This window comes from Podarcis raffonei, chromosome 10 (genome assembly GCF_027172205.1).
Source record: "Podarcis raffonei isolate rPodRaf1 chromosome 10, rPodRaf1.pri, whole genome shotgun sequence".
NCBI classification, from domain to species: domain Eukaryota; kingdom Metazoa; phylum Chordata; class Lepidosauria; order Squamata; family Lacertidae; genus Podarcis; species Podarcis raffonei.
The window spans coordinates 9,908,797-9,921,821 of NC_070611.1; the positions used below are offsets into that span (position 1 = coordinate 9,908,797).

General features: G+C 44.5%; 2 protein-coding genes across 6 annotated transcripts in view; one reads left to right on the forward strand and one right to left on the reverse strand.

Moving 5' to 3' along the window:
- Positions 1–13,025, reverse strand: part of COG5 (component of oligomeric golgi complex 5) — a 178,509-nt gene that overhangs the window by 66,313 nt on the left and 99,171 nt on the right. The window lies entirely within an intron of this gene.
- Positions 7,236–8,022, forward strand: LOC128422312 (myosin light polypeptide 6-like). The gene has a single exon (XM_053406189.1). The coding sequence runs from the start codon at positions 7,272–7,274 to the stop codon at positions 7,725–7,727; it is 456 nt and encodes a 151-aa protein (XP_053262164.1). The 5' UTR covers positions 7,236–7,271; the 3' UTR covers positions 7,728–8,022.

A 13,025-nucleotide genomic window follows, 5' to 3' on the forward strand; every position in this document is an offset into this window, starting at 1 on the left:
TCTAAAATGACATTTCTGAACATGTGGACTCTTTTCTCAATGGCAAATAAAGCAGCTAGACTGTTACCTCAGTAACTTAATAACTGGCATCCTGATCCTAAACACATCTGCCGCCAAATGAAAGACTGGTTCCCGTAATCCTCAGACTTACAGGCTATTTTTAAAACGGAGTTCGCGTTCATTCTCTCTCATGCTGGTAAGTGAGATCACTGCCATACATTTGAACTGAGCTGTTTTGCATGTGGCAGCAAATGCTTATTTATTTCAGTGCAACTTATTGAATGAAAAAAAATCCTTGGATTGATGCTTTGCAGTCCTTCACAACAATGCCACAGGTACTGCATTCATGAGAGCACAACTTGGGGTTCCTTGGCAGTCTTCATTCCTGAAAAACTCAGAGCTAATCTTTTTACCGTAATCTTTTTACCGTATTGACCCGAATATAAGCCACACCTGAATATAAGCCGCATCTTTAAAATTGATGGGGGGAGGACAAAAAAGGAGAATATACCCGAATATAAGCCACTCCATTCCTCGCTGTTCCTGGCTGCATACTGAGGGCGGGGGAACTGCACTGCATTGCCAGCAAACTTTCCCCTTTCTCGCTCTCTCCCTTCCCAGCCTTGGGGAGAGGACGGGGACTACACACGGGGCATGTGCCACTTTGCTACGCTCCTGGCACTGTTTGCCCCATGCTCCTGGCTGCATACTGTAAGGTTGAGAATATAAGCTGTGCTTTAACTTTTCATGGTCGGAATTTGGGAGAAAAAGTGAGGCTTATATTAAGGCCAATATGGTACAGTGGTACCTTTGGTTACAGACACTTCAGGTTACAGACTCTTCAGGTTACCGACTCCGCTAACCCAGAAATAGTACCTCGGGTTAAGAACTTTGCTTCAGGATGAGAACAGAAATCGTGCTCTGGCGGCATGGCGGCAGCGGGAGGCCTCATTAGCTAAAGTGGTGCTTCAGGTGAAGAACAATTTCAGGTTAAGAACGGACCTCCGGAACGAATTAAGTTCTTAACCCGATGTACCACTGTATTTGCAGCCACCCTGACGAAAAGGCTGGCTCTATCTGACAAAACCCTCTCCAGGAATTCTTCACAGGTCTCACTTTTTTTGGAATCTCTTGCTGGGGACAAAAAGCTTTAATGATCATGCTGTTGTGACTAAAACCAAAATGCCTCCTGTGTCGCTTAGTAAAAGCAGCAGCAGCAGTTTCGGGGGGGGGGGACCCTCTTTCAAGAGATCACTGAAATAACACACATCCAGTGCCTCAGCGGGGCCAAAGCACAAAGGGAGCAGAGCTACAGTCGATTTCACATGCACACATACCTGCGCATGCAGAAGTATCACATACGGACTTTCTCATCCCCCGTTAGAATAACAGAACTGCAGAGTTTGAAGGGACCCAAAGGGTCATATAGTCCGAACTTCTGCCATGCACTCCTCAGCTGGTCTGTGCGGAGGCCCTTCTTTCCCTAGGAGCTCGATTATTTACTTTAGAAACCTTTTCAGGGACTAAACACACACACTCTTCAAATGTGAGCAGGGGGTTCTTCATAGCAACGTTAAAAAGCAGAGCACTTTACCGGCAGCTGCGGTGGCTCCAGGCAGCTCAGGAGTTTCTGGAGCACCAAAAATGGCTTCCAAAAACCCGCAAGAGCAGCAGCAGGTCACCCAGCTGAGTGCTTCCACATCTCCTAAGCACAGAGGAAGAATCTGGAAGAGCCACGAGGCCCTGAAACTGCCAGAACAGCGTTCCACGGCCAACGTTACCCTCAGTCCACCACTTTCACATGCAGCACCGAGAAAGAGGAAAGAAATGAGAGGAGGCAGCAGTAATGTGGAGAAAGAGGGGGGTAGCAGTGAGATGTTAGACAGCGACTGGAAGTGGGTTCGGGATACTGGGAGAGACGTGGTGGGCTGGATGGGAAGGCCTGGCAGTTTGGGTCTGGCCCATGGACATGAGGTTCCCCGCCACTAGTTTAACATGTACCACCAGCACCTGCGGGACGCGGGTGGCGCTGTGGGTAAAACCTCAGCGCCTAGGACTTGCCGATCGTATGGTCGGCGGTTCGAATCCCCGCGGCGGGGTGCGCTCCCGTCGTTCGGCCCCAGCGCCTGCCAACCTAGCAGTTCGAAAGCACCCCCGGGTGCAAGTAGATAAATAGGGACCGCTTTATAGCGGGAAGGTAAACGGCGTTTCCGTGTGCTGCTCTGGTGCTGGCTCGCCAGAGCAGCTTCGTCACGCTGGCCACGTGACCCGGAAGTGTCTGCGGACAGCGCTGGCTCCCGGCCTCTTAAGTGAGATGAGCGCACAACCCTAGAGTCTGTCAAGACTGGCCCGTACGGGCAGGGGTACCTTTACCTTTACCAACACCTGACTAACAGAAATGAAACATTTCCCTGGTTCTCAAGAAATGAAAAGAATGAAGGAAATGAAAGAAGGCCCACAACATGCAATAACTAAATCAGGGGTCAGCAACCTTTTCCAGCTGGGGCTGGTCCACCGTCCCTCAGACCTTGTGGGGGGGGCCAGACTATATTTTGAAAAAAATAATGAACGAATTCCTATGCCCCACAAATGACCCAGAGATGCATTTTAAATAAAAGGACACATTCTACTCATGTAAAAACATGCTGATTCCCGGACCGTCCGCAGGCCGGATTCAGAAGGCAATTGGGCCGCATCCGGCCCCCTTACACCTGAACTAAATCATGTGCTAATTAAATTGAACTAAAGTGGGAGCTGTGGGCACACTCTATGAAAAGCAACTGTCCCCTCTATCCGGAATCGCAAGTATTTTTTAAAAAGTGGTATCTAACAAGCAGGCTTCCTTTTGAAATCCTATTGAATTTGTTAAATTTGTTAAATTGAGTATGCGTTGTTCTGGCAAAAGCTCTCATTTCCCCCTGAAATTCCAGCCTTAGAAAAAGTCCTGTGTGACTTGAAAGCTTGATTCCAGCATTCCATTAAAAAGAAAACTGCAGTTATTATATGATGGCCTAATCACGTACCACTCTCATCATTTGATGACTTCTAGCAAGAAAACAATTACATCTCCACAGCAAGGCAGGTTATTGATGAAAGGACATTTTAAAAGTGTGATAGGTAAAGGTTATTAACCTTATAAATGTTTGTAGATTGCAATCCACCTACAATCTACACTATATGCAATTTTAATATATTGATCCCTATGGGTAACCAAAAGTTTACTAACAGCTGATTCGTAGCATTCAAGCTCTTTACCTACTTTGTCAAAAAGTCAAAGAAATAATACAGGAGCATTCCCACCCCCCTCCCAACCAATTCTATTCACACATAGGGAGAAAGACAAACTTAGGGTTCTCATTTACATTAATGATTTGAGCAAAGATTAATATGGAGTACAAAGATGTAATCTTGTGCATGTGGCATAAATTTCACCAAGAGCACTTCTGCCTCAATATGCAATTATTCAGAATTTAATGAGGAGCCTGGAGAGAAAACAAGATGGAGAATGTATAGGTCTAAAGGGGATCATGCAGTAGAATAAATAAGTGAAATCAGATTATCAACCCAAGGAGAAAAAGGAAGAAGAATTATATTATTTTCCCTTTGCGGGACCTCAAGGGTCATCTGACAGAGTTTTGACTCTGCTGTACACAGATGTGGTCTACTAATGCTGCACATGTAATCATAGCTCACCTAATTTAATTACTTCAGAACCTGTTAACAATCAAACAGTCAACAGCCCAAGACACAAATGGAATTACATAGACTGGGGGAGAAAATAATTTAACACAATACATCTTATCAGGAAGGGATGAGCTTTAACAATTATAAACCTTATTTTTGAAATGAGCCAGAGAAATACAGAGGTTGCCAGATTAAATTACTGGAGTAAACTACACAGGAATATAAATCAATGGACGAGGCAAACAAAGCTCTACTCTTTATGCCTGGTAGGAGTGTGTGTATTTCATGTAAAAGCGGGGAGAATTTGAGGATGTGCTTCATCTTTGGTGAGGTGCAAGGTCAGGAAGTATTGGTCAGAACTTGGGTAGCAGCAGCTACTGCATAACATCACAACTCATAGCACTGAGCTGCTTTCGAAAGCAGTTCCAGGGTCTAGTGCAATTATACAAGAAAGGGACACCATTGCTAAAACACAGAACTACAATGTCATTCCAAGCTATGACTAGTAACTAAATGATTGGAGATGAAACACATCTAGGGACGCGGGTGGCGCTGTGGGTAAAACCTCAGCGCCTAGGACTTGCCAATCGCATGGTCGGCGGTTCGAATCCCCGCGGCGGGGTGCGCTCCCGTCGTGCGGTCCCAGCGCCTGCCAACCTAGCAGTTCGAAAGCACCCCCAGGTGCAAGTAGATAAATAGGGACCGCTTACCAGCGGGAAGGTAAACAGCGTTCCGTGTGCTGCGCTGGCTCGCCAGATGCAGCTTGTCACGCTGGCCACGTGACCCAGAAGTGTCTGCGGACAGCGCTGGCTCCCGGCCTATAGAGTGAGATGAGCGCACAACCCTAGAGTCTGTCAAGACTGGCCCGTACGGGCAGGGGTACCTTTACCTTTACCTTTACAATGTCATTCCAAGCTATGACTGGTAACTAAATGACTGGAGATGAAACACATCTTAAAAGCAGCCACTAAAGAACCAGCTATGCCCATGCAGACCCAAGCACATAATATTTGGCGATTTGTTTTTGCTGTATTTATACCACCTTGACTGCAGAGATGAGACAAGGTATAAATTAATTAGTTAGGATGATAAATCAACATGAAGCACAGCAGACAGACCTGCCTGCTTGCCTCATGTGGGATGCTAAGAGAGTTACTAATTATATTTCTCTTTGGAATTGGGGTGAGGAGTGTTAATAAAAATCTCATTTCATTGAACATCCAGCTGCATATTTGTATTTCATGTAATGCTAAGATGATTACACAAACTTGCCTTCATGAATAAGCTGAAAAAATGTGTTTGTTCATCTATCTATAAATAGACACTGCTCATGTCAGGAAAGGTTTTGTGTAGCTTTTAGATCAGAACGGGATCCTACTTTTAATACTCTCTAAAGCAATATCTCTAAAGCAGACTGTAAGCCAATATTTCTTAGGGAAGCTGTCTCATTCTTAACATTTTTCAGGCAGTGTGCCCGGGGCAGTGCAGATTAACCCCTGGGCAAAAAGGAAAGCAAATCTGGGCAAGACTAGGACATGGAATATATATGCAAGCATTTCCCAACAAGTTCTCCAAGAAAATCAACTGCTAAATTGAATAAAAAGTTTTTTAAAAGTTACTATAGTTAAAACAATTATTTTTTAAAATCAGTGATTTCTCTGATATTTTTAATCACAAAAACAGATGAATGTTGTTATGATTAAACTAGAGAGGCTTACCTATTTTGCAGGTGGGGGAGGAAAGGAAGGTATCACAAAAGTAGAGTGGGGGAAATGGAAGGAGTTTTGGGAACAATGAATTCTTACACATGAATACTGAAGCACGAAGAGGTATTTGCTAAGCAGCATGGAAAAGAACAGACCAGTATTTGCAAATGCCCCATTATCCACTCCCTAAACCTTTCGTTCTAAATTTGAATTTATGAGTCACAGACACCTACTACACAGACATACAAACCATGCCTCTCCATTTTTGTTGAAAAAGTGACATAAAGGCTTGGGAGTAATAGGATGGAGAATCTCACTAGCCTGAGAAGAAATGAAAAACACTGGAAAACAAATGAAATCCTCATTGTTCATTTAGATTACACTAACCAACATACATAGGGCAAAATGGCCTTATCAATTCATGAAAGCAAATGAAAATGCACTTTTACAGTTGGGCTGTTGACTGAAGGCCGACACATGACTGCGTGATCGTTCTCAATTCACTGTCCCACACAAGCTGACATTCCCACTCAAACTGGGGTGTAGGAACTGGTCTTATTCATTTCTGTTTTATTTATTTGGGTGGGATGAAAACGTTGAACAAACAGTATATAGCTTGAACTACAGGTTTTGGCAAAGTATCTTAAGAGCTGTCTCCTCCTATACAAGTCCGTGTAAACATGGAGGTTAGCTCCTGAGGCTCTGTCCCTCTACCACAGGGGTCAGCAAGCTTTCTGGGGGGTGGGCTGGTTCACCACACCACAAACCGTCTGGTGGGCAAAAAAAGGGGCTGCTTTCAGGCTGTTCGTTCCTCCTCCTCCAGCGACGACAGCGGCAGAGGCGGTGGCAGAGGAACAGCAGCCCGAAAGGACTACTTTCAGGCTACTCGTTCCTCCGCCGCTGCCGACAGCCTCTGCCGCTCGCAAGGGCAGGCACAGGAGCTGTGGTGGCGGCGGCACGAGCAGTGGCAGCAAACAACTTGCTCCAATAAGGGGCTGCTGGAAATGTGCCCCCTTCCTCCTCTCGGCCACGCGCAGCCGCTGCTTGCCCATTGGCCAGGGCGATTGGCTAGTGATTGGCTACACCAGGAGGAAGGAGGAGGTTCCACCGCGGTGAGGGAGAGGGGGGGAAATGTCAGCGGGGGGGTGGCGCCCGTGCCTGAAAAACAACAACCACAGAATCCCCACGCCAATCCACGGATCCGGCCATGGGGCTTAGGCTGCCGACCTCTGCTCTACCACCATGAAGGACTAAGCCAAGCATGAGGAACATGTGGCCCTGCAGATGTTGCTAAACTCCAACTCTCTTCACCCTTGACCATTGGCCATTCATCCTTGACCATTGGCTGGGGAAGATCCATCAACATCTGCAGGGCCATAGGTTCCCCACCACTGGACCAGGCCATCTTTCGTGTGGAGGGCTGCCTGGCTTGCCTTCTGGTGGGAAATTTACATTTTTCTATTTCGGCAGGCTTTCTAGGAGCTGTGTTTTAATAGTTTGCTGAAGTATTTACATATTTCAAAACTTCTGATTGCTTAAACGGTCAGGATAAATCAAAGATGGGGAACCTTCCAGGGTGCATGGGATCTCCCACCGGGGACATGGGAGATTTGGTGCTTTGAAGTCCTTTAGTTGGGACCTCAAAGCAAGTAGAAGATAGAAGGTGCTGCTAAAGAGAACATTTCTGCTCCTTCTTCCTTCTGAAGGAAAAAATACCCTTCTAGTTAGCAGTGCACTGCTGACTGCTACATGTGGGGCCAAACGAAGCAGGTTTAGGTGCAAGAGAGCTCTCACATGTACCTAGGCTGCACAGCATCACCCTCACATCGTATCAGGGGTCCTGCTCGCGCCAGGCAAGAGGAACTGTGAGCAGCCGGAATTATGTGTGACTTCTCGGAAGACCAGACCGCTGACTTCAAGGAGGCTTTACAGCTCTTTGACAGAACTGGAGATGGAAAGATCCTGTACAGCCAGTGTGGCGATATCATGAGAGCCCTTGGCCACAATCCTACCAATGCTGAAGTCATGAAAGTTCTGGGGAACCCCAAGAGTGATGAAATGAATGCAAAGACACTGAGCTTTGAGCAGTTCCTGCCCATGATGTGGACCACTGCCAAGAACAAGGATCAAGGCTGCTTTGAGGATTATGTGGAGGGCCTGAGGGTCTTTGAGACGGAGGGCAATGGGACGGTCATGGGAGCAGAGATACGCCATGTGCTTGTCACCCTAGGGGCGAAGATGACTGAGGAAGAAGTAGAGATGCTTGTGGCCAGCCATGAAGACAGCAATGGCTGCATTAACTATGAAGTGTTGGTGCAGATGGTTCTGAGTGGCTGAAGAACACCTCTAGCTTCTCCCGAGAACCTCTTCCAGTTTATCCTTAAAATGTTTGTGCCTTTTTATCTGTGTCTGAAACTACTTTTGGTTTCCCCTTTCTCCAACCTCTTGGTTTAGTCCTTGAGGCGAGGGCTAAGGAAAGGAGGAAAAAAGCATTTGTCTGAAGGGGGTGTTCCTGAAGGGCAGGGAAGCAAACTGCTGGCTTGTCTTGCATCACTTTATTTCCAGAAGAGTTCAGCTTATTTCCTCTTGGTTGCTTTAATAAACTGTTCCCAAAAATGTCTTATTAAAAAAATAATAATCGGGGTCCTGCTCAGCACTGAGTATTGTTGTGAAACAAAGTTCCCTGCAGAAAGCTCTCTCACACCTCCAAGACCAATCCTGCTACATTGGCTACATGATCCAAGTGCGGTTGCATGAGCTGATGGGCAGGCGAGCATGATAGGGGGGAAATTGGACCCCCCAGTTGGCCAAGACGAGTCAGATTAAACAACTCAAAATGTAGGAAGATGGCCCCTGTTACGTATTAACAGTTTTAACGACATGCCTTATGATGTATTTAAGTGACCCATTTTAAACACTTTTTCTGGGATGGTCAGAAAGGGTTTTAGGCCCCTCAAAGTCTGCCAGATTGGGTAGTTGGGAATTATGCACCCTAGGCTCCAACAGATATTCTTGTTTCATTCATATACCTTATGACAGTGATGGCCAAACTTGGCCCTCCAGCTGTTTTGGGACTACAATTCCCATCATCCCTGACCACTGGTCCTGTTAGCTAGGGATCTTGGGAGTTGTAGTCCCAAAACAGCTGGAAGGCCAAGTTTGGCCATCACTGCCTTATGAGGTAATATCTAGCTCCAGAAAGGAATTTTGGTGGCCTGCCACCCCTTAAGAACCCCAACAGTTGCTCATAAGACTGGTAGTTTGGGAAATGCCATAACCTTTGTAAGATGCCTAGATCACGAACCCTTTTGTGCATTATGATAGTACAACCTGGGCTCTTAAGACTATATGGGAGGTTACGGCTTTGAGAGAAGCTGAGCGTGAAAGCATTTTCAGACATTTGTGAACACCATTCTTCTACGTGTTGGATTTTCTATGCTTTGTATATGAGCCAGTAAAACACACTGGAAAGATCACACAAATGCACCGAAGATTAATTCCAGTACTGAACTCACGGATCTCTAGCCCTCGGGGCCACAAGTTATGGTGCTGTCAATGACCTGTTTCCCCCGAGTGAGTTATTTAAGTCCAACTTGTAACATGCCATATGGACAATTTAACATAGTTAAAACAGAATCCCAACTTCTTTGTTTAATTATGCTGAAAAAGAGGGAGGGGTGAGATCAAGTACTGTACTCACTGAGTATCTGCCTATCCCAGTCCTCCTCCCCTAGCTCTACCGTCAGAGTAGATGCTGAAAATCTGGCAAGCAACATTACTTTTTAAACAGCTCATGATTCTCTTTCGTTTGAAATGCTGTTGTCGTGACAGGTTTCTGCGGTACTTGCTTGCAACAGTCGCTACTTTCGCCTTCTCCATTTCTATTTTAAAAATGTAACTTGTAGCAACGACAACAGAAAAACCTAATTGGGGCGTGTGGCTACAGAAGCACCGAAAGATCAGCAGGGAAACAGGGGGGAATTACTTCAAAAAATGCCAGCGGGTGAGCTGTTCACATGCAGTCCACTCCTCTCCTATTGCAACTTATAAAGAACTCGAGTAATTTCCAAGTCCCAGATTTCCCCCAAGACTCTAGTAGAACATCGCAAAGGGACGCGGGTGGTGCTGTGGGTTAAACAGAGCCTAGGACTTGCTGATCAGAAGGTCGGCGGTTCGAATCCCCGCGACGGGGTGAGCTCCCATTGCTCAGTCCCTGCTCCTGCCAACCTAGCAGTTCAAAAACATGCCAGTGCAAGTAGATAAATAGGTACCGCTTCGGCGGGAAGGTAAACGGCGTTTCCGTGCGTTGCTCTGGTTCGCCAGAAGCGGCTTAGTCATGCTGGCTGTACGCCGCCTCCCTCGGCCAATAAAGCGAGATGAGGGCCGCAACCCCAGAGTCGGTCACGACTGGACCTAATGGTCAGGGGTCCCTTTACCTTTACCTTAGAACAGAAAAGCATTCACTGAAGCCTGTGACTGCAAAGGAATATGGAGTAATTTAAAGATAGATAAGGACAGACATCTATCTAACATAGATGAGGATAGAGAAGGGTTGTAAGGGCAGCGGAGGGGGACCTGAAAATTCCCCAGCCTCCCCCACCCCCCCGGGCTTCACCTTTCTAGATATGGAATAGTTCATACATTTGGGAATGATCAGAACACTACTTAAGACAATGTTTAGAATCCACTTAGTGCAACCTGGACATTTAAGGCTAACACTCACAGAAATATTTGGCCGTCAAACTTGTGCATCTTTGTAGAGGAACTCAGATATATTTGTTTTGCTTTATTAGATGGCTACTAGATTAAAAGAGGAAAAGAGATGCGGTTTCTATTAATAATTTGCCCCATTGATTAGAACAGCAAACTTTTTCAGCAGGGGCCGGTCCACTGTACCTCAGACCTTGTGGGGGGCCGGACTATATTTTGAAATGGAAAAAAACCCAAAAACAAATAACCCAGAGATGCATTTTAAATAAAAGCACACATTCTACTCATGTAAAAACACGCTGATTCCCAGACCGTCCGCGGGCCGGATTTAGAAGGCGATTGGGCCGGATCCAGCCCCTGGGCCTTAGTTTGCCTACCCATGGCTTAGAAGAATGTCCAAAATTCTAAATGGGTTGTTTCAAGAAGTGGCAGAGAGATATTTCTAGATTTGTCTGGCAGGGCAAGAAGCCCAGAATAAATTTTAAAATTTTAACGGATGCAAAGGAAAGAGGTGGATTTGCCCTGCCAGACATTTTGGATTTGGAAGGCTTTAACAATGTATTTGGTTGGCATGCATATCTGTGGTATGATAAGGTCAAAGCACATAAAGCATTTAAAAAACATATTGTCAGGAAAGCACTATTTAATGTCTGGATAAGATATAAAGATTTACTTGAAAATAAAACCCCAAGGTGGCTGTCACCGATGGAAGCGAAGGCTCAGAAAAAGCTCAATATGGAGGCCAAATGGCCGAAATATTGGGAAATTTTGGAACAAGCAGGAGACAAATTGAAATTGCAGAGTTATGAAAAACTAAAGAATAAAGTGCGAGATTGGCTTCATTATTATCAAATAATGGAGGCATATAATCAGGACAAAAAAATTGGATTCCAGGTGGAAAAATCAAAATTGGAAACAGAACTGTTAGAGCCCAAAACTAAGATTTTGACAAGGATGTATAACTTGCTGTTGAAATGGAATACACAGGATGAAACGGTGAAATCTGCTATGATTAAGTGGGCACAAGATGTTGGACATAATATTATGTTTGCTGACTGGGAACAGTTATGGACCACAGGTATGAACTTTACGGCATGCAATGCCTTAAGAGAGAATATTATGAAAATGATATACAGGTGGTACATGACCCCAGACAAGCTGGCAAAAATTTATCATTTGCCCGATAACAAATGTTGGAAATGTAAAGAAACAGAAGGTACATTCTTTCACCTTTGGTGGACATGCCCAAGGATTAAGGTTTTCTGGGAGATGATATAATGAAATGAAAAAGGTATTTAAATATACCTTCCTGAAGAAACCAGAGGCCTTTCTCCTGGGCATTGTCGGCCAATTGGTGCCAAAGAAGGATAGAACTTTCTTTATGTATGCTACGACAGCAGCAAGAATACTTATCACAAAGTATTGGAAGACTCAAGATCTACCCACCCTGGAAGAATGGCAGATGAAGGTGATGGACTACATGGAATTGGCAGAAATGACCGGCAGAATCCGAGACCAGGGAGAAGAGTCGGTGGAAGAAGATTGGAAGAAATTTAAAGACTATTTACAGAAATACTGTAAAATTAATGAATGTTAGAATGATGTTGGATGAAAAGTTATGTGGTTTTTAGCTATAATGCTATAAGGAGTATGAAAAAATTGGACTATTAATAGACAAAAATCTAATGTTACATTATTTTAAGATTAAAGATTAGGATAAGTAAAGAGGGGAAGGATTTGCTGAACTAACAAATTAAACTGGAATACAAAAAGGGAGGTTTGAGGAGGTCCGGGAATCAAGCAAATGAAAGAATGTGATGGAAAGATGGAATTGTTTTTTATTTGTATGTTTTCTTTTTTCTTTTTCTATTTTGTAAAACCCTAATAAATATCTTTAAAAAATAATAATAGAAGAATGTCCAAAATTCTAGAAGATTGAAAACCAGAGGCTGCAAAACTAGTTGCAAAATTTTGCACAACAGCCTACAAAACATGGCAGTTATTCTTAACTACTGGATGTACATAGACTTTTTATCTCTCTTTTAAATCACCAAGCCTTCAATTTTGCTTACTTACAATTTTATTTTATTTTATTTACCGTATTTTTTGGCCCATAGGGCGCACCTAGGTTTTTTTTGGGGGGGGGGAATAAAGAAAAAATATATATTTCCCCCCTGGAGCGGGGCTGGGGAAGCCTGAGCTTCTCCCGACCCCAGCCCCCAGAACAGGCAGCTCTCCAAAAGCCGTGGGAGAGTTGCGGGACTTCGCACAGCTCTCCCACGGCTTGCGGATAGCTTCCTGAAGCACCAACCCCTCTCGCTCTCCAGGCTTCAGCGAAAGCCTGCATTCGCCCCATAGGACGCACACACATTTCCCCTTCATTTTTGGAGGGGGAAAAGTGCGTCCTATAGGGCAAAAAATATGGTATATCAGTACCTGTGGTATTTGTTGTATTAAATAGAATACAAACTGGTTTTTAACTGTATGATATCACACACACACACACACACACACACACACACACTTTCTTTTCCATGGTTTTAGGTCTTTGTTTAATGTTTTTAGAGGTTATTACCTGGAATGTTCTTCAGTGTACATGGTGGAGCATAGGAAAAGGATGACCGATCGATCAGCTTATAACTTTATGAATTTTTACTCTTTATAGAGTGCTATAAGAAACTGTTGCTTTTGATAACTCAGTGAGAGATTTACCTAATGGAACACAGAAGGGTGTAAATTCTAAGGTAAGTATGTTCACTTCAGACAATCTGCTGAACCATCATTTGGAAGACTGGAAATAAGCTACAGTTGTCCCTTTCTTGTCCTTGTATGTACAAGTGACCTCCTTCTTAGTTTGTTGTTTAGCACTTGGCAAAATTTGCTGCTAAATCCAAATGAAAAATGATGGTTTGTTTGCGTCCTCTG

Bases quoted from the DNA above. Each gene is read 5' to 3' on its own strand.
- LOC128422312 (XM_053406189.1), top strand. From the start codon at position 7,272: ATGTGTGACTTCTCGGAAGACCAGACCGCTGACTTCAAGGAGGCTTTA.